Raw genomic sequence first — 24,150 nt, forward strand, 5'->3', positions numbered from 1 at the left:
CCAGGCCCTATCCTTGGCCCAGGCCGGGATAGGCAGACCCCTACCTGGGCTTGTACAAGCAGCAGGACAGCCTCTTGGTTTGCACCTTGTGCCCATGGATGAAGATCCTCATCCGGGGATCAATGTAGAGCACAGCAGCATAGGCTCTGAAAGAGTGCCGTTCAGGCTTCCTGGAGGGGGCAGAATAGAGGGGTGCTGTCTTACAGTCTACAACCGCCAAGGCTATGACAGCCTCTCTGAAGGTCCTCCACCTTTCTACCTCACATCTTAGCTTCTCCGGCCACCCTGACAGGGTACTCCCTCAGCATGTGCACCACATCCTGTGCCTCTCACCCCCCCAGCAAACTGCACCATAGGAATTTCACCTGCCTCTACCATGGACCTCTGCATAATCCTTACCCTCACTAGGCCTCGGTTTCCTCTGTCAAATCAAGAAGTTGGAGCTAAGACCAGTAACACATTCATGATGGGCCAGAATTCCTGTCTTGCTGCCTGGTGGCTCTGATTTGAATCCCATTGTCTGATGCTAAATAGCTAATTACCAGTGGTTCAAGCTGCCCAACAGGATAGTCATGCATCAGAAATGTATTAATCTTTTCTTTTAGTTTAGCTGAGGAACTGTTATCCTAATATTCATCCCTGCTGCCTGGGGCAAGCAAATGTGGTGCTCTCAGCTCCGTCAACTCTAATGCTGCCACTAAAATCCAGAGAACAATCTAGCCCCTCCTTCCCTAAAGTCAACTCCTAAGAGAACCCCAGTTCCACAGCCTGCCTACTTTTCCCAGCCACACTCACGTGCCCTCTGGGGAAGTCTCCGCCATCTGGATATCTCTTGGATTTGAGATTATATCTAGTTCAGGCTCTCCATTATCCATAAGCTTGAGATTAAAGATGATCACCAATGTTCCTGGAGAAAAGAAATCTTCCTTTCATTCTGCCAGGCACACCTGGCCTATTCCCACACCACCTGTGGCCCTGAAGCTCCAAGATTCTAGGTACTGCAGGCCCTGAGCCTACTTACCGCTGTCCCCAGGAATCTTCATGAACTGGCTCATCACTTCCTCCTCAGTGCGAAAAGGTGAATACTTATAGATGAGTTCTGTCTCAATGGCAAACTTCTCCACATTGTCTGTGACAGGTTCCCGGGTCTGGGCATTCCAGGTAGGCAATGGGACTATCACCTTTGAAGTAAGCACAGGCTGACACTGTGAAGCCCTAGAACAACTTCCCTCAAAAATAGACAGCTATTTTGTCCCTCCCCAGTTGTTCTATTCTGCTTGAAGCTGAGGCCTAACATCCACAGTCTGACACCACAGGTTCTGTGGCTTCTGCCCCTTGCATCCTCAAGCATCCTCAAGGCATTATTTCCTCTCAGGATGTGCTGGGTTATGCCTCAAAGTCTCTGCCTGGTCAGTTCCATATTTACATATCCCTGGCCAGTTTCTTAATTCAGTAAAAATGCTATTCTTACCGCTAGGAAAAATGTATTTGCAATTATCCTGTGAAACTTCTGCACATATGTATCAGTAAACATGTATAGGAACCCAAACATACTTGAGAGGGGCTAATTAAAACTGTGGTATATTTATGCAACAAAATACTATGCAGAAATGAAAATGAACAAACTCATAATTACTAGCATCAGTGTGAATGAGTCTCGTAAATACAATGTTATATGAAAGGAGATCTAAAACAGTATCTATGGTTTTACCTCATTTATATAAAACTCATAAATAGGAAAAACTAAACTACTATTTAGGAATGTATACACAGGTAACAAACTGTAGAGAAAAAGGAAATAGTCATCCCAAAAGTTACCTTAAGATGTTTCCTTCAGGGGCACAATAATAAATATGATTGGTGTGAAATAGGAAGAAAAGGTCTAAAGGAGTAAGGAAAGTGGGAGGGGTAAGGGAAAGGAAAGAAAGAGGAAAAAAATTTGAGAAAAGGAAAAAAATGGAAACAAAGTCTTTGTAAATAGGGAAGGGTGGAGGTGGTGAAGGGAGGGCAGGGGAATGGGGAAAACATAAGAACCAAGATATATCATGTAAAGGTACAAGATCCCAATGATGAATATAACTGTTTTGTATACTTAAAATGTACCAATAAACTTAATGGAAAAATAAATAAATAAATAAATATGACTGGTAATGAATGGCTCTTGAGGGACTTCCAACATTGGTCCGTAATGGCAACTGCATAGATGTTTGCTTTGTAGTTATCCTCTATACATATATTTTATTTTTTAAAATAAGTTTTAAATAAATTTTATCCCATTCCCCCAAAACCCTCTCCTCTCCCTCTGTACAAAAGCTTTGTCTCCATTTTTTTCTTCTATCTTCTTATCTCTTCTTTCCTTTCTCCCTCCCATATATATTTTAATACATTCTTCCACATATATGGAATTTGACTGTATGTCTAATAGTGTTTTTAAAAACTGTATTCATTTCTGAAGAAAACCCTACCTCAAACACCACTTTCTGGGCTGGGGATTTAGCTCAGTGGCACCGCCCTGAGAGTTCAATCTCTATACCAAAAAAAAAATAAAATACCACTTCCCCAGTGGCCTTATCATCCCCTACCCCTTTCTCCAACCCAGCAGCCCTTTCAAAGACCAGCAAAGGGCTGACAGGATTCTATCTACACAGCAAACCAGTTGAGGCACCTTAGGGCTTTGACCTCAGATGCCCCATTCTTAAAACAAAGGGTCTCTGTATCTTAACAAGTGCCAGGAGTGATAAACAATTAGTAGTTCTGAGACACTGCTGGTTTCTAAGGAGCTCTGTAGTGAAAGCATTCAACTGTAGGGCTGGTTTGGACACATTCCTCCTCAGCCAAAAATGATCTTATTTTGAAATCTTGGCTGAGTTCACACTAGAGTATAATCCAAAATAGTGACCTTCTAGCACCAAGTAAGGAAAAAATTTCAAACTAGCTTCTCCACCAAGGGAACTGAGTTCCATTTGTGTTCTATAAACTTCTACCTTCATTCTGTACTTCTCATTGTTCGAAACAGTTCCAGGTGACAATAGCATCACTTTAATCCATGGGTACTCGTTCTCCTGACCACCCATCACTTTGAACAGCTTCAATTTTACCACTCTCCCAGTTTTCCTACCATTCTAGTCACCCTTCTGTGTGCCATTTTCTCCTCCCCTCGACCTTCTGATGTTCCCTTGCCTAGGTCCCAAGTCTTCTCTCTCTATTCTCTCCTTTCATTGAGCTCATCTGCTATTAAGAATCCCAGAATTGGGGCTGGGGATTTAGTTCAGTGGTTCTGCCACCTGGTACCCCCCCAAAAAATCCCCAGAATTCCCTCCAACTTCACTTCCCATGTCCAGAATAAATTTAGTCTCCCTCCCCCAGATTGCCCTTCTTCCATTCTTTCCCAGCTCTAAGAAACCCACTATTCCCAACTGCCATTCAAGAACCTGCAAGACCCCTCCTTTCCCTTTTCCTCCTCCATGATATCAATCACCACATCCTGAAGAGATGATGATTCCACTGATTTCTCTTACCTCCCTGTATGAGTCCCAACAGGCTGCCATATGGAAAGAGCCTCTGAGCTGGTCCACTTCAACACTCATCTCCCCACCCCATCTTTTTTTTTTTTGGTACCAGGGACCGAACTTGGATCCTTGCGCTTTTGGGCATGTTGTTTTTTTTGAGATGGGGCCTCACTATGTAGTTCGGACTGGCCTTGAACTCTATGTAACCCAGGCTGACCTCAAACTCACAGCAATTCTCCTGGCTCAGCATCCCAAGTGCTGGGATTACAGGCATACGTCACCATGCTTGGTCTCATCTAATTTAATCAACACAGAGACCTTTGTAAAAGACAACCTGATACTGGCATATGCTTACTTAATAAAGTCCCTCTCACTCAACAAAGCCCTGAGGTCAAGCCCAATCTGGCCCTCTCCCAACTACTTAGAGGCTACTACAGGTTTGGCCATCAAGTCCCTTGCCACAGCCTTCAACCACCCTTACCCGCCCTCAGCACCTTGAGCAGGCTGTTTCCACTGACCTGAACATCCCAACCCAGGCTATGTCCTTTTGTCCTGCCTTCTCCAGGAAGGCTCCTTTTTCAAAACCAGCTGCAGTGCATCTGTCAGTCCAAGTATGCTGAGTGAACTAACACGCAGCACCAAAAAGAACAGCAAACCCACTGCCTTGCTAAGTAAAGCCTGTAGGAAGACAGCCTGTTGTTCCCAATGTTAACTAGTTTGCTATGATTAAGGCTCAGATCTCAACAGGACCAGTACAAATTCAATTACAATTAACAGAGAGGGATTACACTGAAACTCTGAATTCTACCATCTGCTTATATAACAGCCATGGATTTCTTCTAGAGAACCTCTCAATCCAATCTCTCAAGCTCTAGCGTCCATTAATCACACAACAGGTGAAAAGCGTCAAGTCCGAGGTTGGACAGAACAGAGAACTTCCAATTCACTCCAAGTAGAAACAACTCTGCAGATATTGGAGCCAGCAGGCCACAAAGAGAATCTGCTGCCATGTGTTTAGGTTACAAAGCTAATTAATTACTAAAATGTTTTTATTTAGTTGGTGGTACTAGAAATTGAACCCAGGGTCTTCAAAATAAGTTACAGCACAGCCCTTTTCCGAGACAGAGTCTCACTGAGTTGCCCAAGATGGCCTCAAACTTGTGATCCTCCTGCCTTAGCCTCCCAAGCCATTGGGATTACAGTTGCATACCACTGGACCCTATCCAAAGTACTTTATATTAAGAATATCCTGGCCGGGCATGGTGGTAGACACCTGTAATCCCAGCACTGGGGAAGCTGAGGCAGGAGGACTGCTGTGAGTTCGAGGCCAGCCTGAACTACACAGTAAGACCCCCTCAAAAATCAAAAAAGAATATTCTGGATTAAGTCTTTTTTCAGCATAGTAATAACTACTGGGGCTGTGTAACAGGCACTCCCAAAGTGAGACCAAGTGGCAAATGCCATTTAACAACAAGTTCATGTATATGTTTTCCATATTCTCCTCTGGTTTCAGTACCTGCTCAAGCCCTGAAGGTGTCTAAATTCACAGTTTCTAATTTATGCAGTTAGAGCAACACATTTCCTTAAAAGGCTGTTCCCATTATTACTGCCAGTTTCAATCTCCACCCATAGTCAGAGAAGCCCAAAATACTCCTGCTGATAACACAGCTCTCCATGGTGATACCCTTCACAGACATTCAAACTGCAGATCTAGAAGAGCTGCAAATCCAACTCTTGGTTCCTGCCATTTGATGGTCTCATTCTCAGAAACAAGACAGCTGTTCTCTGAAGTGCTTTGAAATTTCACTTCCTCTCACATTACGGTATCATCTCCCTTATATCCTCAACCAATACAGGTATATTTAAAGAGCTAAACCTGTAATATAGGGTGTGGGCTCTGTAACGGGCCTTTGCAGCCTGAGGAAATGCAGACAGGTGTTTCAGGCCACCAAGATGGGACCTACTTCATCAATGCCTTCTTCCTCATGAAAGGTTCGAGACAGGAAGAGGCAGGTCATGGTATCTTCCTTCTTAGTGAAGAGGATAAAATCCTTCCCAATACGCATTGAGCCCCTGAAATGGAAGCAGAAAACAGGTTAATTCTTTCAGAGATTCAAAATTCATCTTAAAAAGGTGTAACCCACCCTTTGGATATGATGGAGACTGCCTCTGAAGGGTTCTCTGAAGGCTTTCCTAGATCCTAGTCCCTGAGCTGAGTTCCTTAGCCCTTGTTCCCTCATCACTTACCCAATACTCCTTACTTAATTCCTTATTCTTTACCTATAACCTTCTCTACCACATTTACCCTCTATTCAGGGCTCTCCTCTTACCATCCTTTTAGGGTGCATTCATTGCCCACCAAAGACTACAGATTAGTCTAATTGCCAGCTTGTTGGTACAACACTAACAAGTAACCTTATTGCCCTTGATTTCTGAGTTAATCACAATCACATAAAGGCTGTTATGCCCTCTGCCTGTGCCATGAACAAGTTCCACTCCATGAGCTAATACCTTCAACACATCATCTTTTATATAAAACACATCCAGTTCTCATCTTGTCCTTCATTGACACAAACACCCCTCATGTCCATTATCAAACAGCAACAGGACAACCAAGGGAACAGCCTAGTGCCTATGCTCACAAGATCTCCAAGTAGCAGTATAAACCCAAGACAGCCAAATATAGAGGCCAACAAAACACAATTCTTGCTGGCAGTGTTCAAGGAAGCCTTAACTGGCTCAATTCTGATAATTACAATCATGTTGGTCTCAGAATTGCTTTGCCACCTCAAGCACAATAATAATACAGAGGGCTGGGAATTTAGCTCAGTGGTTTCAGTGCCTGCCTTGAGACTGCAAGGTCCCGAGTTCGATCCCCAGTACCAAAAAAATAATAATAATACAGGCAGATCCCTGCTTTAAGATGCAGCTGGTTTCTGGGAACTGTGCCTTGGGGCTGACTTCCCTAAGGCAAAAGTCTGGATGGAATCAACTACTTTCTTCCTGTTTGGTCTTGGTAAAGCTTCTGATGAGCAGGCAGGGACAGGCCTTTCTAGGCAGCATAAATCAGGGCAGAGCCAAGCACTAGTGGGAGGACTTCCCAATCAACAATGAGGCTGTTTAGCTCTTTTCTTCTGAACAGCTTCTGGGGCTTTACAGCTATTATCTCATTAGTCCTCATAATACCCCAGGGAGATGATGAGGAGGGAAGCCTCATTATTCTGAGTACAAATACAAATGAGACTGGCATGACAAGCACACAAATGAGTGCCATGCCTCCTTACCCCAAACACTCAGGAAAACTCCTAGGCTGCCAAGTCCTATTTCTCCTCCTCCAGTACCAAAGGTGCTGGCAAGCTCTTTCCTCTTCAACTTCAGTGTTCCTTTCTCTTGAAGCTTGCAGGTAGCAAAAGGAGGCACATTATTTTGCCTTGTATCAAAGTTTGTCCTTGCTCTAATTTGCCAAAAACTCTGTGTCCTTCTTTCCTCTGTCTTTGATCCTGACCATTGGTCCTGAAGAGCAAAACCCAAAACATTACCTTTCTGCCGGCTTTCCCGCTTCTTAGCCCTATTCTCACTACAAATCACTTTCTCCTGGAACTTTTTCAACTGCCTTAATTTCAAATGATTGCTCTGTCTACTCTGAACACTAGATGGCACCACTTAAATGAGACCTTCATAAAAATCTGCTGAATATTCTAATGACAACACTCTGGACAGTCCTTTCTGGTCTTCTAACCATTTTCACAGTCACGTTATTTCCTCTTGAATCTCCCTTTCTAAGGGAGAATGTTAGAGGTCAGAACCCCACTTCTAGGTTAGGAAATAAACAGGTGAAAGAGCCCACAGAACTGAATGGACCACACAGATGGAAACTGACCTATAATCCAGAGGAAAATCAGTTTCTCCTTCACTTTGGGGGGACTTAGATTACCTTTATCAGAAATCTCAATGCAAGTTTCATTGGGATCACAAATGACTCATTTCATCTGTGGAAAACTTACCCAGACCACTGAATCAGACCAGGGATTCTTGATCCATAGAAAGATCCAAGAAGAAATAAAAGCCAGAAACTAAGACTTACAGCAATGATTGTTGTATTATAATTGCAACTTTCTTTGTTTGTGTGTGATAGGGTCTCACCATGTATATATCAGGCTGCTCTTGAACTCACTATGCAGCCCAGACCAGTCTCAAACCTGTGGCAATCCTCCTGCCTCAACCTCTGCGTGCAGAGATTATAGGCATACCCCATCACACCAGGCTATAGTCTCAATTTCCAGAAGAGGAAGCCAAAGCTTACAGAAGCAGCTGAGGTGAGATCTGAACCTTAGTTTGTCAGATTGAAATGAAATGGATAGCAGCTCTCATTTTGCAAAGACCTTGTTCATATCTCAGCTCTGTGCATAGGCATCTTTACACCTCTGGGCAAGTCACTTCATCCCTATAGACTTAATTTGAAAATGAGAATAATAGTACCTATGTATCAAAGGGCTATCAAGAAGATGTTGAGTTTTTAACAGTGCCTGGCACATAGTGTTTATCATTACCATTTGGTTCCTGCCCTGAAAGAGAAATCACAAAGTCTAGGAACTAGGACCCTGATTTCCTTGGAAGCATTCTCTTCTCCACACCCAATACACCCTGCACAAGAAGGCCAACCAAGGCTGTGAGCAAATCAAACCACCATCCTCTCTCAAACAAAACAACATGCTTCCCCAGCAAGACTGGAAACCTGACTCATAATTCCATTTGCACAAACTCCAATTCCACTATATCTTATTCTATCCAAAGGTATGTACAGCTGGAAGTGAGCATTTCAGAAATAGAAACCTTTCTCTTGGGGCTTCACTCAAAACCAGAACAACACATTCCAAACATTAAACAAACGGGAACCAAGTGCTAAGGGAGAAGTCCCAAGGGATGTGAAGACAGTAGGTGGGTCCCTGCCATAATGGCTTACAGGATATGTAAATAGAAACAGCATCATCTTCCAGGAGGGAGGGCTTGTGTTTCTTATTCATTATGGATCCCCAGTGGCTGGCATAAGCTATGACATACAGCAGGTGCTCAGGAACACCACTACACCATGAGATGACCCCCTCACCATTTCAGACATATCCCAACCTCACAGGAGAACAACTCACATCCTCAACCACAGGCAAGGCTAATACAAGAATTTTCCTAAAGATGAAGCGCAGTTCTAATATACAGTGCCAAAAGAAACCCAGTCTCTGCCATCCCTACTTGTTTTGGAGGTTCATACTGTGGAGCAAACTCAGCTGGGTAATAGTTGGTAAGCTACCCATAAATCACCACTCCTTTTTGACTTTCCTACTATTCCAGAGTTACAGTCATGGAGGACAAGAGAGAGGACAGAAGAGCCCTGTGATAGGCTTCCAGTATACCTACGATTTTAACCCATTCCCATACTGCCCAATCTGGGTGGACTCAGGTGTTCGTTTGGCTGACTTCCCAAACTGGATCACACTGGCAGCATCACCTGGAGTGGCAAACACAGAAGAAAGTGAAAGTTAGCATTTCTCTCCCAGGTTCCTCAAAGAAAAAGATCTTAGCCTTGCTAAAACATGGCTGTGCATCTACTGAACACCTCTCTCTAAGGAAATTTGCAATCATGAGACAACCTTTGTCTGGCCTGCTGGTACCATGACTAACCTGTGCATGATAAACAGGCTAGGGGAGGGCTCAATAGTTCCAGTTCCAGAATGTTGTACAAACTGATAGATACAATATCAAAAGATAGGTAACCTGACTAACTTAAGACTGCCATTCAGACCATATTTCCCAAGTCGGGACAAGACTCAACAGATTTACAATGGAGTAAGATGTTGCAATAGGCGTTTCATTCTCCAAGTGGATCTTACCATCACAACAGTAAGGCCTCAGAAGAACAAGTTTATGTAGTACTTTGTAAAAATAGCTACATCCTCCCCCAAAGAAACAGAATCATCTCCTCACTTACTCGGGTCCATTCCTGCTCCATCATCCAAAAAGCAGAGCATAAACCCTCCTCGAAGGTCCTCTCGCCTTTCTGTAAAAGAAGCGGTTGCCATTATTGGGCTATTATCTAAGAGAGGGTAGCAAAATGGATATGAACAGAAGGTGGATCAATGTGAAGCTTGACCCAAAAGGGTCAGGTCAAACCAAGCTTCTAACAATCTTAGCTAGCATGAGGACCCTTAAGGGTGTGAATTCTTAATCAAAGGTTCTCCAATGCCTTCTAGTTCAAGACAAAGCTTGACAGAATCTATAAGGAGGGCGGGAACTACCTGGTCCAGCATCTAAGCACACCCAAGACCACTGAATATGCATGTATTTCACATACACCTCAAGCATCTGGATCACTGTCAATTAACTCTGCCCTATGCCACAGATCACAAACCACTAAAGTATTCCAACTAGTACATACTGTACCTTATCAACACAGCTCAAACTCAAAAGGGTACCTTCTCTTTTAAATCCAAAACAGCCTTTAGACAAAGTGATCAAGTCAGATATGGTATGGAATACAGTGGCAGCAGCTGCTATCTAAAAGATGATTACTATGTCTATATATGACAACCCCTAGGGCAACTACAGGTTCTAGACTAACAGTCATATCCCCTGTTAGCTATAGGTCCTTGAAAGGGAGTAAGAGGACACAAAGTACAGTGATAGGTACCTAGTTCCTGGCTGGATCTGCCTGACTGCAAGCAGAACAGTCCCTTGGCAATAACATACACAGCAGCTTCCTGGCCAACAAGACAGACACACAACAGGGTGCCATTCTGGTGGGTAGATGAAGAACTTCTTTTTTATTTTATTTATTTATTTTTGGGGGTACCGGGGATCGAACTCGGGTCCTTGTGCTTGCACAGCAGGCAGCAAAACCACTGAACTAAATCCCCAGCCCTGAAGAACTTCTTTCAGCAAGTTTTAACTCAAAGCAGTATGGGTCCAGGATGTCATTGATAATGGAGAAGAGAGTCTCACAGAAGAGGGCTTTACTTGTTTCCATGGAGCTTTTAACTCGATGAAGATTAGGTGAGCAATGGAAAAACTAGCATTGGAATCAGGGAAGTAGAATCAGTGAGAGAAGGATATGAGACAGAAGTAGAGGTACCACCAACACCAATATTCCTAGTTTAGATCCACTGTGGCACACAGGGATAAAAGGAGCACTTCTACTAGAAGGAAAGAGGTCTGTATAAAGTCCAAGCCTAAAACTACTTTGAAGCCTGGTCCTTAACAAAGGATTTTTTAAACTTCCTCAAGCTGCAGCTCACCAACTTTGTACAACTATCTATGCAGATCAATCTGTTTAAAATGTTCTTTGTCCTCCCCTCAGGCTAAAACTTCAAGTGAGTCATGACTGCCCTCTGTTAAAAAGACTACTTAACGTAATTTAAAATGCAATTTCAGAAGGGCTATAAAGCACAGAGATTTTTCAAGTATCACTTTATGTTCAGGAACCTGAACATTTATCACAAGTACCTATTGAAAATTCAAGAGTGAGGATCTTCCTGGAAGTACAATTGGTAGATAAGAAAATCTCTCCCTGTGGCAATGCCTCTCATCAGAGTCTATGGAACTCAAATGTAGAAGGCAGGAACAAGTATATAAAAAGTGTAAAAAGCATCAAAGTTTCCATCTTTCCAAGCAAAGTGTAATATGGAAACTCAAACTGTGTCACATAGAGCATGGTGGAAGCAGTGTTCTAACTGTAGTCTAGAGTCATTTTCTGTACACTATGGCATAAAATGTGCGGAGGTTCTGCCTTGGGATCTAGAAATTGGTTTGAGCCAAGTACATCTGATAAGTCCCCAAAGATTACTGGCATTTTTTGAAGACTATCAAGGAAGTTACTTTCTAGGCCCTTGTATTAGGACAAGATTCACAGGCTGAAATGTTTCAGCACATAATCATCACTTAAAAGTGGGCCTGGAATTTTTTTGACTCAAGGACTTCATTTCAAACCTTTTAATGTAGTTTACAAGGGTAAGACACTCACACTAGAGGGAAATCCTCCTGGCCACATAGTAACTGACATCCTGTAAATGGCTAGTAGTGTCCAGGTCCACAATCACATGTAATACTACCTCAGGGCCAAGACAAATTAGATAATTCAGGAGTAATTTCTTAAACTTTGTATACAGGCAGCAATAATATCTCTGCTTGGTCACAGTATGTGTGCAAATGACTCACTTATTTGATAACTAGTGAGCACCTCTTGTGTGCCTGGCACTATGATGCAGAAAAAAACAACTAACAATGCAGGTGTCTCCATGGATATTAGTCTTAATAGATTCTACTATCTGCAGATGATGTAGGATATGAAGAACAGGAGAGTTTAAGCTGAAGGAGGCTAGAAAAATAACTAGCAAGAGCAAAATGTAGGGTACCTAATAATCACCTGAAGAGTTGTAAAAACACAGATTTTGGGCTCCACTCTGGATAGGTCAGAGGTAGGACCTGAGAATTTGCATTTCTCTCAGGGCTGATGGGTGGACTCTCTTTGAGAAGCACCATTCTAGAGCAAGCCAGGAGAACAAAGAAGACATCCCTGCTCAAAACTACCTCCCCAGGCAGTCCACCATAGAAATTCATTCCTGAAGGAAAGGAGTGAGTTGGAAACCAGATAGGGAAGGCAAAGCCAAAGTGTCTTCATAGCTGTGCCTCGGACTCTGGTTAACAGCTATACAAGATTGTCAAATCACTCTGGGAGGTTGCACTTCTAAGCTTCCTCCAACATGGCCAAGTCTGACTTCTCCAAATCAAACATCACCCCACCATTCATTCCTATTAAGTTGAAAACAGGTGAATGAGTGAAGGGATGTAAAACGGAGCTTAAATAAAAAAGAAGCAATGATATAATTACAGAGGCTATTATGTAATGGCACCCAAGTTCTTCACCACATTCTGTAATCTAAACTTCAGTTTCATTCACTCTTAATGAGCACTACTAATGTCAGTTTCATTTGTTCTGACCAATTTTCCATTTATTCAACCATCGCCTTGGCATCACAAAAGGAATCTTTAGAGAAGGTGACACTACCTTTCCCAGGAAGTTGAGTGTTACGGCTTCTATCTAGATGTTCCCCTAATCCCTCATTTGATCATTGGTGGGGCTTTTCAGAGGTGGCTGGATCTAGTGTGTGTGAGATGCTGGGATCAAGGATGTGTGATTACTAAATTAGCCCACTGATTGGTTTGGCATAGTTCTGGGAGTGGATGATGAGAAGGCCCTCCTGGGTAGGTATCCTGAATAAAATACAAGGGACAGAAAGAGGGTTGTAGCTTGTTGCTTGCTACTTTGGTGCTTTGCTGCCTTCTGCCTGCCACGAACTGTTTCTCCTCTGCCAAGCTTGAAGACAGCCAGTTACGATCTGAAATCTGTACAAACTGTGAACCATATAAATCTTTCCTCCTTTTAACTTTGGGTGTCAGGTATTTTGTCTCAGCAACAAGAAAAGAAACCAAGACATTGAGAAAGTCAATAAAAACCTACAGTCTACTTCTGAAAGGCATATCATCACACTCTGGTTCCAACTAATAAGATACTTTGGGCAAATGAACATTTCTGCACTTTAAAAGGCTAGTTCCTTTCTTGCCCTTCTTAGGTTTAAAGACAGCATTTAAAATGTGATTTTAGAGTCACTTCAAACCAAATCTGATGTTTGGGAGATTTCCAAGTTGTATGGCAATCCAATTTCAAAACATGAGATAACATGTACTAAGAAGATCTTTAGAGTATTAAGATTAGTGACGCCATTGCTTTTATTCCTCCTGTTGAAAATATTAATAAGGCACTGAGGTAGAAAAATGTGAAGTTAAGGATGCCTCAGCCAAGAATCCCAATCCCAAGGTACTTGAAAGTAAAGCAAGTCCTTTTCCAAAACACTATGGTACTGCTTCTATAACACCATTTAATCCTTAACTGTCTTGACTGTTCCCTCAAGATCTAGTTATCATTCTTTAATCATCTGTAGTATGCTCATTATCTCCAATTAGAGGTGAAGTTCCTAGAGCAAAGGCCTCATCTGATCCTCTCTGGACCAAGAACAGAATAAACATACAATGAGTCTTTTTCATTTAAACTGATATACAACTGGGCCGGAGATTTAGCTCAGTGGTTCCGCCACCTGCCCTGCAAGAGCAAGGACCTGAGTTCAATACCTAGTACCAAAAAAACCCAAAAAAACAAAACTGATATACAACTAACTGTTCTGCTGCATTATGAGTGTTAAGAGCAAAGTTTCTTTGTTAAGATTCCCCCACTGAAGGTGGTGTGAGGGAGCAGAAACCACCTTTTTAAAAAAATTCTTCCAATATTAACTTAGCTATTAGGATTTGTTCCTCTGACATCTCTTGAAGTAGAGACCCCTTCCTGCTTTATCAGATACACAATGATTAAAATAGTCATTATTTCTTATACAGGTAACTGTTACTGCTCCTGAAAGCACATTCAGATCTGGCTTGGAAAGATCCCTCCATTTGGTCAAAGATTTAGTAGCCAAATACTAACATTATTCTGCTACATCCCTTTTTCCTGTTTCTTCTTCTAAAAATGAAAGAAGCCTATTTCTACCACTTTGGCAGGTCTTTTCAACAGAGGTTTTTGAGAATTTAAGCAATATAGATGATATGTAGGTGTCTGGAATATTTGCTTTGCTTCAAAGTAGTATTAGGCATGAGAACATCATATCTGGAGATTCTTCATAATTACATTACATTAAAGAGGTTCTGAGAATTACTACTTAACTGTGTGCTCAGTCTCATACTCTATCAAGTGTGCCTGTGAAGAGGAGTTATTTGATAACTCTATATTCCTATATAACTTCTCTGAAGCTAGGGAATGTTATTCAAACTATAACTTCAAACCTTACAGGAAACTTCAGAAAAGAAAGAGTGCTGAGAAAACATGTAACACTAACCAAGCTGGATTTAAAAGCTGTCAAAAAAAAAAAAAAAAACTGTAAAATTTTTAGTATTCAAATAATCAAAAAAAGGTTGAACTGGCAAAAAGGAAACTATTAAAAAGAAAAAAAGGCCAATCACAACAACTAAGAATTCTTCAATTATTGCAACCACTCTAGGAAAAACAGGATCTTAGTATAAAACAGTAGAGCCTATCCAGTTAAAATAGTTGAGGATATCAAAGCCTCAAATTCACGGCCAAGCAGCCTTCCTTCCCACCTGACAACTCTACCTGAGAATATCTCTACAAACCTAATTCCAACCCAGTTACCAGCTGTTTTCTGCAACTGACATCAGCCACCTTCCCAGTAGAGACTGGTGCTCACCAAGAGTGGTGAGAAAGAAACTCCAGCAAAATCCGTCCTTCCAATAAGATGACCAGTACTTGGTCATTTCATGTCCCATTACTCTACTCCATCACCCCTACAAGTGTTCTTGTGTCTATGCACATAAATTTGATGCCTAGTGTTAAGTTTCAAAATCAGTATTCTTGGTTTCTATGACATGCTGGAACAGGCCTGGCCCTTTTCTACCTACAGCCTGAAGTAACTGTGCCATCTTCTCCATTCTCCAAGAACTAGTTATTTCCTACTCATTTCTTCTTAAGAGATACAGTAGTAGAAAGTGCATTAGAGGAACTGGGCATTAGAAGAAAGATTTAAAGGGGCCAGGGATTTAGCTCAGTGGTGCCACGCCTGCCTTAGAAGCGCAAGGTACTGAGTTCAATCCCTGGTACCAAAAAAAAAAAAAGAAAGATTTAAAGTCTGACTTACCTGCATAAATATCTATTCTAGTGGCATCAGCATCTCTGTAAAATTTAAAAAAACAAAAAAGATCTAAATGAAAATGAAGTATCAATCAGCAAAATACATCATATTCTAAGTCTTTTAAGAAACCATAAAAAATACTGCATGCATTAAAGATTTGCTTTTATACTTGGCAAACATGATTTCCTTACATACTTGTGAAATGGTTTAGGAGCTCTCAATTATTTAAGACAATTACATGACACACAGGGCCTGAATACATTTTTAAAATACTGATTTCATGGTAAAACACATGTAAACTCAGGATCAGTAAGAATATTTCCCTTTATACCTTAAGAAATGACTCAAATATATTATTCATTCATTTGCAATCATAGTAAGATGTTCCAAAAACTCATCCATTTTTCTTCTCACTAAACTTTAAGAAAAGAGGAAAACTATAAATTGCCACAACCTGTGAAAAAACTGGGTCTCACAATATATACACTGCAATCAGCAAACTTACTCCTGAGCCCAGAAAATTAACCTCGCTAACCTTGAAAGGAACATAGGACATCCCATTAGACTCCATTGGATTCAGTCATCAATGAAGGCTTGCAAGTAGTTTATTCTAATTCTCCTGACTGTGGGCAAGGAAAATGAGGCACAGTTTCATAGGTTTTAACTGCAAAAAGTTCACTCAGGATATAGCTCAGTTGTAGAGCAAGTGCTTAGCATGCTTGAGACCACGGGTTCAATAAAAACTTTTTTGAAACTTTAAAAAAAAACTTTAAAAAACCCCAAATCCACTCAGCTCTACATCTATCTATTCTCAATGATATAAAAAAAATTTTTAAATATGAGAAAGATTGGCAAAATGTGTGCAGGAATAGGAAAACCTACTCCTAGGAATCTCCAGTTCACTGTCTGATAAACAAAAAGCTGCCTGCTGCAACATAATGCTCTGTTCTAAATTAACAAGCAGCAAATACAAACATAATTCCATTAAGTTACAATATTATTAGTTGAATGGAAAAATGAGTCAAACAATACTGAAACAAAATGGGAGTTTACTGGTTAATGTTTTATCTAGTACATTTTCATAAATGTTTTATAGCAAAAGATGATAGATAGGTTAACGGGTGGCAAACCTACAGCACACATGCCATAGCCAGCTGTTTGTATTATTAAAAGCTTGGAAAGGTTTGCCATCATTGGTACAGGTTAACTATACAGACACTAGAAAATACAAAGAAGCTCACTAAATGGGGATCAGTTTAGAAGTACTACTATCAACTCTTGCCCTCTTCAATAATGATCAAAAATAATATTAATTTTATGTTTGCATTCAAGAATAAGACAGGACAGCTGGGCATGGTAGTATATGCCTAAAATTCCAGCACTCAGGAGGCTGAGGCAGGAGGATTGCTGAGAGTTCAAGGCCAACCTGGGCTACATAATGAGTTCCGGGCCACCCTGAACTACAGGGTGAGACCCTGTCTCAAAAAAAAAAAGAGAGTAAGACTGTGACAGTATTTTCAAACTGTAACTATAAATGGGATTTTTATTTGAACTAGAATCTTTGTCTTATAAATGAACCCAGACTTCTATTTAATTCAGTGTAAGACAATGCTGAAGAGCGACTCCTTCTAAGCACAGATGCTAACAATGGAAGAGATTTTGATCAATGGAAATCCCCTTACAATAAAACATACATTCTAGAAAGACATCAGGGGTATACTGTCCTGGTAAAATAAAATAACAGGTCATCTATCCCATTAATTTGATCCTAACTTTCTATCTCAATTCCCTGCTTTTCACAATCACTTTAATATACAAGGAAAAGTGGTTTGAGATACAGCAATTTCACTATTTTTAGGCTACATAGTAATGAATTTTAAGTTAATCAAGAAACATCAGTATGCTATTAAAAATACTTTGTGGTATGGGCCTCTTAGGAGTTATAGTTACTACAGAAACGTTTCTTCAAGTCTTCAGAGAGCAAAGGTCACAATGACCCAAAAAGCTTACACTTCAAGCAGATTATGTGCTGGAAGACTACATACCTTGCATTATCAACCAATTCAGCAAGAGCTCCAAATAAAAATTCATGAGTGGTTCTGAAATGATAAATACGAAGTTAGCAGATGAGCTGAACTGTGGTTCCTAGTAAGTCAAGGTTGTAAAATTTCTTTTTTTTGGTACCAGGGATAGAACTCTGGACCTTGCACTTGCACGCTGGAACCACTGAGCTAAATCCCTGGCAAAATGTCTTGTTTTTAAAAAAAGAAATCTAGGGGCCAAGGATTTAGTTCAGTGGTTCCACTGCCTGCTTTGCAAACACAAGGTCCTGAGTTTGATCCCCGGTACCAAAAAATAAATAAAAATCTAAAATCTCCATTTACATTCGTTTCCATTTCTGAAATTTAAACTTCTCCAAACTTAGCTTAGTTTTCCAGAATTATTCTTAAATGTTAATCATCTTGCCATGTACTCAGAAAGGTTTAATCTCATTAAGAATTGAGAAACCTACCCTAAAGTTTAAAGATTCCCACAGGTACTAACTCCTAAAAGTGATACTGTGCCTTTAAAAAAAAAAGGCCTGTATTTTATTTTTCAGTCTTAATTAGCTGTCCGTTTCCACATATTTCACATAATTTTTTTTTTTCAGAGAGGGTATCATAATATAGCTTTGGCTGACCTCAAACTCACTATGTAGCCCAGGCTGGCCTTGAACTCACACTCTTCCTGCCTCAGCCTCCTAAGTGCTGGGATTATAGGCATTTTCACATACCACCACATTCAGCTTTTACTATCTTTATTGAGTTCTGAATAATAGGGTACTGTAGCTGTGTAACCCAAATTTTCAGCACTCAGAGAAGATAACAACCACTGACTCTTCTTGAAAGGGTTAACTTTACTAGGGTTCCTAGGAGATCATACTAAGCTCTTATCCCTTTAGAAGGCCAAAGGGTCTTGGATTCCTTTGTTGAATATGTGCTAAGTTCTGTTTTTAGCCAAAATTTCAAAATCAAGATTACTGTTATTCCTTCCTTCTTCAAAACAAGTATTTTTCCTTACAAACTACACAAAAGCATCGTTTCCCTTTTTTCCCCCACTGGTAGATCATACACAGGTACTGGTACAGAAAAATGCTAACATTATCCACTGAGCATGCTCAATTTACATTCTTTAATCCTATAAAGTCATACAAACATAGGGTATGTCCACATAGAAGCATCTAGAAAACCAGGTTGACTTTTAGAAAAAATATAAAATCACTAACCGATACAACATCTTACCATCATTAATTTTTCATAAATACCAAAATTACTCCTGCTAGCTTTTTTGCATATAGTTTCAGCCAATAGCCAAAGTAAAAGTTTCTAAAACTTTAGAATAAAATGTATCAAAGATATATATTAAAGAACTAGCATATAAGATCTGGTCACTTATTTTAAACTCTTAAGACATTTGTTTATAAAATTCTTATAACTGTCCAGGAATAGTTTTTTCTCAAATAACTCTTTAAATGCAAATTTTTGAATTTATAAAACTACCAGCTCCCAATTTTAGGAAGAACCTTTTCCTCAAGAGTTCAATGAATATATCTGTTGCTAACCCAAAGGCTAGTAAGTATACTGTTACTAGTAAGTATACTGTAATGAGACACAGAAATTTTATCACCAATTCACCCTAGGATACAGAGCACAAATTTTTCTGGCTAACGTCCAATTCTTAATTTTACATGGAAGAACCAAATTTTTAACAGAAAATCTGCCTAAAAGTCATCTTTAAATATTAAAAAATATTTAAATATCTAGAGTCATTTTAAATTCTACAAAGTATGAATCAAACAAATATTCTTGGGCTGGGGATTTAGCTCAATGGTTCTGCCGCCTGCCTGCCTTGCAGGCACAAGGACCAGAGGTTCAATCCCTGGTACCAAAAAAAAAAAAAAACAAGAAACAACAAAAAACCCAAATATTCTTTATACCCCACTAAGGAAATAGGAAGACCAGGCAATGATGGAGCATATCTGTAATCCCAACTCCTCAGGAAACTGAGGCAGGAGGCTTCCTAAGAGACCAGCCAGAGCAACTCAGTGAGATCTTATCTCAAGATTTTAAAAAAAAAAAAAAAGGCTGAGAACGTTGCTCAGTGTAAGAGTACTTGTCTGGTATGCTCAAGATCCTGTGTACTAGTTCCCTAGTACTGCAAAAACAAAGAGGGACAACTATGCTAAAAAATTAAGATGACTTGCTAAGGTAACATAAATTAAAAGTGAATCTAGGGCCAAGGATGTAACTCAGTGGTGCCGCCACCTGCCTCACAAGCACAAGGTCCCGAGTTCAAGGCCCAGTACCAAAAAAAAGTGAATCTTAATATTTCTCAAACTTCCAAACAGTCATCTTTCTATCCGGCTTACAAGTGATTTTGAAAGTAAATTGCTTTTCTACATTCTAAACTTATTTTGAGGACTGCTATATAAAATAATCAATTCTATGCAATACTTCTCATTTCAACATCAATCTATATTTTAATGTAAATCAATTAATTTCAAAAATATACTCCCTAGAAAAAACAAAAGAACAAATCGTAAGAATAAAGACTATAGTATACCTAAAATGTACCTATAAATAAATAAATAAATAAAAGAATAAAGACTATCGCTGGGCACGGTGGTGCACGCCCGAAATCCCAGCACTCAGGAGGCTGAGGCAGGAGGATCACTCCCGAGTTTGAGGCCTGCCTGAGTTACACAGTGAATTACAGGCCAGACTGAACTACATAGTGAGACCCTGTCTCAAAAAAAAAAAAGGAGAATAAAGACTATCACTTGCTAGGCATGATGGAACATGCCTGTAATCCCAGCTGAGATAGGAAGATCAGCAGTTCAAAGCTAGCCTGGGCCATATTGTGAGTTCAAGGCCAGCCTGAACTACATACATAGTAAAAACACTGACTCAAAAAAGAACGAAACAAAAAAAAGAATAAGACTATCACTTGTATCAGATGTACTAACTTTGGAATTAAAGAAAGCAGTTTCTGGCCTTCCGTAGTGAGAATGAAGAGAAAGAATTGTCAGAAAAACTAATTCTGATACCCTCTGCCATCAGGACAAGGGAACCAAAAATATAAATAGCAGCTCTATCTCAGTAATCCATATTTCTGATTTCTTTACAAAAAAATTGGGCTGGGTGTGGGGAATACTGGGTATTGATCCCAAGGCCTTTGCATGGAGGCACATCCTCAGATCTTTTTCCTCGCTAAATCGCCCAGGTTGGGCCTAAATTTTTGATCCTCTTGCCTCAGCCTTCCAGCTGGAATTACAGGTATGTACCACTACACTCAGCTTGAAAATGCAACATTTAGAATTCAATAAGCCAATCTCAAAAGGGCAAGGACAAAGCACAGCTAACTAAAATTTTACTGTTCTCTATACAAAATTTAGAACCTAAAAAAAAAAAGTCCAAAGTTCATTGTTCTACGCAGTATCAATGCTGTCCTACACATGGATATTTTAGGTAAACACATATTTTTAAAATGTAGCTAAGAGGTGTTTTTGTGATAGTAGTTCATATACTAAAAGGGGCAATACAGAGAACCTTCTTAAACCTCCAACAGATTAATGATGGATCTTCCAGATGCCAAAGTCAGTTCTAAATATTTCTTAAAATAATAATCCAAAACAGGGCCGGGGATTTAGCTCAGTGGTTCTGCTGCCTGCCTTGCAAGTGCAAGGACCTGAGTTCGATCCCCAGTACCAAAAAAAAAAAAAATCAAAGCAATAATAACCCAAAACATACCAACTGCGGAAGTTCCCTTTTATTCCAAATAGTATTTCAAGAGGTACACTCATCGATACCCAGCATTTGAGGCATAACGAATAAACATCAAAAGAAATTATTTTCTTTGCAGACCTAAAGATCCTCTCCATGTGATACAAGAAAGATCAATCAGCTGGAAAAAGACAGATTTTTAATACATTTTTGGTTTTCAACTGATCATAGCTTTTCATTCGTGCCATAGTAGAAATTGTTTTCCAGCTCAGCATTTCCAGCAACAAATCCATGGTAAATTAGCTTGTTATATAAGGAAAGTGATCTCCATATTTATAGTCAGCCTGAATTTAAATCAATGGATTATTCACAAACCCATCATGTAGTGATATCTTTGGCTAGTTCTTGTATACATTGACAATAGTTAACTGTCTTAATTAGTAGAAAATAAAGCTGGGAAATCGAGCAGCTATTTTATATTCAAATAGCTTTGAATATATTTAGCATGTGATCTTACATTTCAACACATTTATATGTGCTAGGAAAAAGAAGTCTCTGAGTTGACAGGCTCTTCATTCACCTCACACATGGAAAAACAAAGACTATCACATCACCAAGATTACAAATTATTAAAAGTACCAAAAAAAAAAAAAAGGATCTGTCATATTTAATTCCGAGTTCAATTCCTGGTACCAAAAAAAAAAAAAAAAAAAAAAAAGGTACCAATGGGAATAAATATTTTTAAAAAGGAACTGTCTTATACTTAAGCATCCTGCTCTACCAGATCACTTAGTACAGCAAAACCAAGACATGATTATGCCAAAAGAACATCAGTTACAAAATCAACCACCTAAGACTAGTAACAGAGTAAAACTCCTTTTATGTGAAAACCTTAATTTCCATCATCTTGTAAAAGCAACTTTCAGTATTAAAATAAGTTAGATGCTCTCAGGCCCACTGTCAGCCTTAATGCTGACATTACCAAATAAGTATCATCACTACCACAAATCTTAATATAGAAGGAAAAAAAACTCAAGTCATTTACTGCTTCCAACACAAGCTCCAAAACTTACCAGGAATGTATCTGCCTACTAAGATCAAAGAGCAAGTTGCCACTACACTTTTTGTTTGTATAAACTAATATAAAAAGAATAACCACCATCTACTCAATGTTTCTTGTGTACCATGTATAAGCTAAGAACTGTTATTTGATATAATCCTCATAAACATTGTCTTATCAGGTTAGCTCCATTTTATAGATGAAGAAACTAAGGCTCACAAGGTTAATTTGCCCAAAGACAGACAGACAGCAGTCAAATCTAGGTTTGGCAGGCTCTCAAAAGCCCAATCTTTTCACTAAGCTACGATGATTTCTACCTTCCTAGCCCGGGCTGTTTGCAAGTCTACATTTAATGAGGCAATACGAAGAATACTATCTCTTTCATAATTCACAATACGGCAATAATGTAGATGTCAGATATTCTTCAATGGCCTTGGGTTTAACAACACAAAGGAGAAAGTACTACAAGATCAATCTTCCCCTCTCTGAAGGCCACTTAGTGAACCACTTAAACAGAAGAGGTTCTTCTTCTATCATTATGAGTAACAAATCACATCATGTGAGAATTTTAAAAATTTGTTTCCTCTAAAATGAACTTCCAATCAAGACTCTTGAAATTAGTCACAAACCCAAACTTATCTTGGTGTTCTAGCATTTATACTTTCTTCTGGTAGGAGTAGACACATTCAAAAGCAGAACTTCAAAGGTTAAAGCTGTGATTCAGATTAAGAAATTACAGAGCTTCTAATGGCAGGTGTAGTGGTGCATAACTGTAATACCAGCACTCAGGAAGATGAGGCACGAGGACTGGCATTAGTTTAAGGTCAGCCTGTCCTACACAGTAAATTCAAGGCCAGCCTGGATTATACACTATGACTCTGTCTCAAAAAACCACAGGGTGCCGGGGATTTAGCTCAGTGGTTCCGCCGCCTGCCTCGCAAGTGCAAGGACCCAAGTTCGATCCCCAGTACCAAAAAAAAACAACCAGAGGGCCGGGGATTTAGCTCAGTGGTTCCACCACCTGCCTTGCAAGAGCAAGGTCCCAGGTTTGATCCCCAGTTCTAAAAAAAACCAATCAGAAAGAAAGAGTAAATGAACAGAGGTTCCAAAATAATATGCTGACCCTTAAACGCTCAAGTGAACAGCTGGTTCCAATTCAACATGAGTAAGCAAGATTTCACAGAAAACTCTCCCTCACCTTAAACAAATGACTTAACTGAGGTTTGCTTCTTTACTTGGCACTATCCATCTACTGTTAATAAACTACAAAATAGGAGAGGAGGAGGGGGAAGAAAGAAATCACTTACTGTTAATAAACCACAAAATAGAAGAATGAGGGGAGAGAGGGACAGAGGGAGAGAGAAAACAATCCCATAATCCTCAAAGTAGAGATTCACTGAGACAAACTAAAATTGAAGACTCCTTAAATGGAAAGTAAATTCCTTGCTTTATAGATAAGAAAACAGGACCTTAAAGGTAAAACTGACCGGAGTGAGCACTGCCATATAGTTAAAAGCACTAAGCATTGTGACCAAATCATTTTTCTTAGATCTTGGCTCTTTAATCTACCATTCAGCAGCTGTATAATCATTAGCATACAATCATGTCAAGACTTGGTTTCCTCAAATGCAAAATAATAATCCTTAACCTACAGATTTGCTTTCAAGATCACTTTAGACAGTTTAAAACAGCAACTGGCATGAAATAATTACTATTTTATTACTGTAAAAATCCTTGGTGAAGCCAGAACAAGCCAGATTTTGAAGTGTTTGCAGTCTTCCAAGATTATCATAAAATCCGCAATTCCAAATTTAGTGTCATTCCTAAATTTAACTCAGCCATTTATCAAACACAATTGTCCATGAACATCTAGGTGCCCTTCACCTGCTAGTTCTTAACATAAGATAAAAATATTTAAAAAGGACACTGAAGGTTTTTCCCAAGGCTGTGCTACCAATGACCAATGACCTCATCTATGTTCCATACAGATCATCAGTGTGAGAATTCACCTAGTCAACCTACATGTATAGTACCTCCTCTAAAATAATTTTGTTCATTAAAAAGCTTTAAAAATA

The 24,150-nt window shown here is 39.7% G+C and overlaps 1 protein-coding gene across 4 annotated transcripts in view; it reads right to left on the reverse strand.

Moving 5' to 3' along the window:
- Morc2 (MORC family CW-type zinc finger 2) overlaps positions 1–24,150 on the reverse strand; it is a 40,811-nt gene that overhangs the window by 14,228 nt on the left and 2,433 nt on the right. For all 4 annotated transcript variants that reach the window (XM_013071670.3, XM_013071669.3, XM_004843464.3 and 1 more), the window contains exons 2-9: positions 17,299–17,352; positions 15,260–15,294; positions 9,493–9,561; positions 8,922–9,012; positions 5,474–5,582; positions 1,022–1,181; positions 796–907; positions 45–170 (exon numbers count right to left, since the gene is read on the reverse strand). In XM_013071670.3, the coding sequence (XP_012927124.1) occupies positions 45–170; positions 796–907; positions 1,022–1,181; positions 5,474–5,582; positions 8,922–9,012; positions 9,493–9,561; positions 15,260–15,294; positions 17,299–17,352 (756 nt within the window). The remainder of the gene's footprint in view (positions 1–44; positions 171–795; positions 908–1,021; positions 1,182–5,473; positions 5,583–8,921; positions 9,013–9,492; positions 9,562–15,259; positions 15,295–17,298; positions 17,353–24,150) is intronic.

The sequence above is a fragment of the Heterocephalus glaber genome, unplaced genomic scaffold (assembly GCF_053883595.1).
Source record: "Heterocephalus glaber isolate CG9 unplaced genomic scaffold, H.glaber_assembly_v1.0 deba00001687, whole genome shotgun sequence".
Classification (NCBI taxonomy): Eukaryota; Metazoa; Chordata; class Mammalia; order Rodentia; family Bathyergidae; genus Heterocephalus; species Heterocephalus glaber.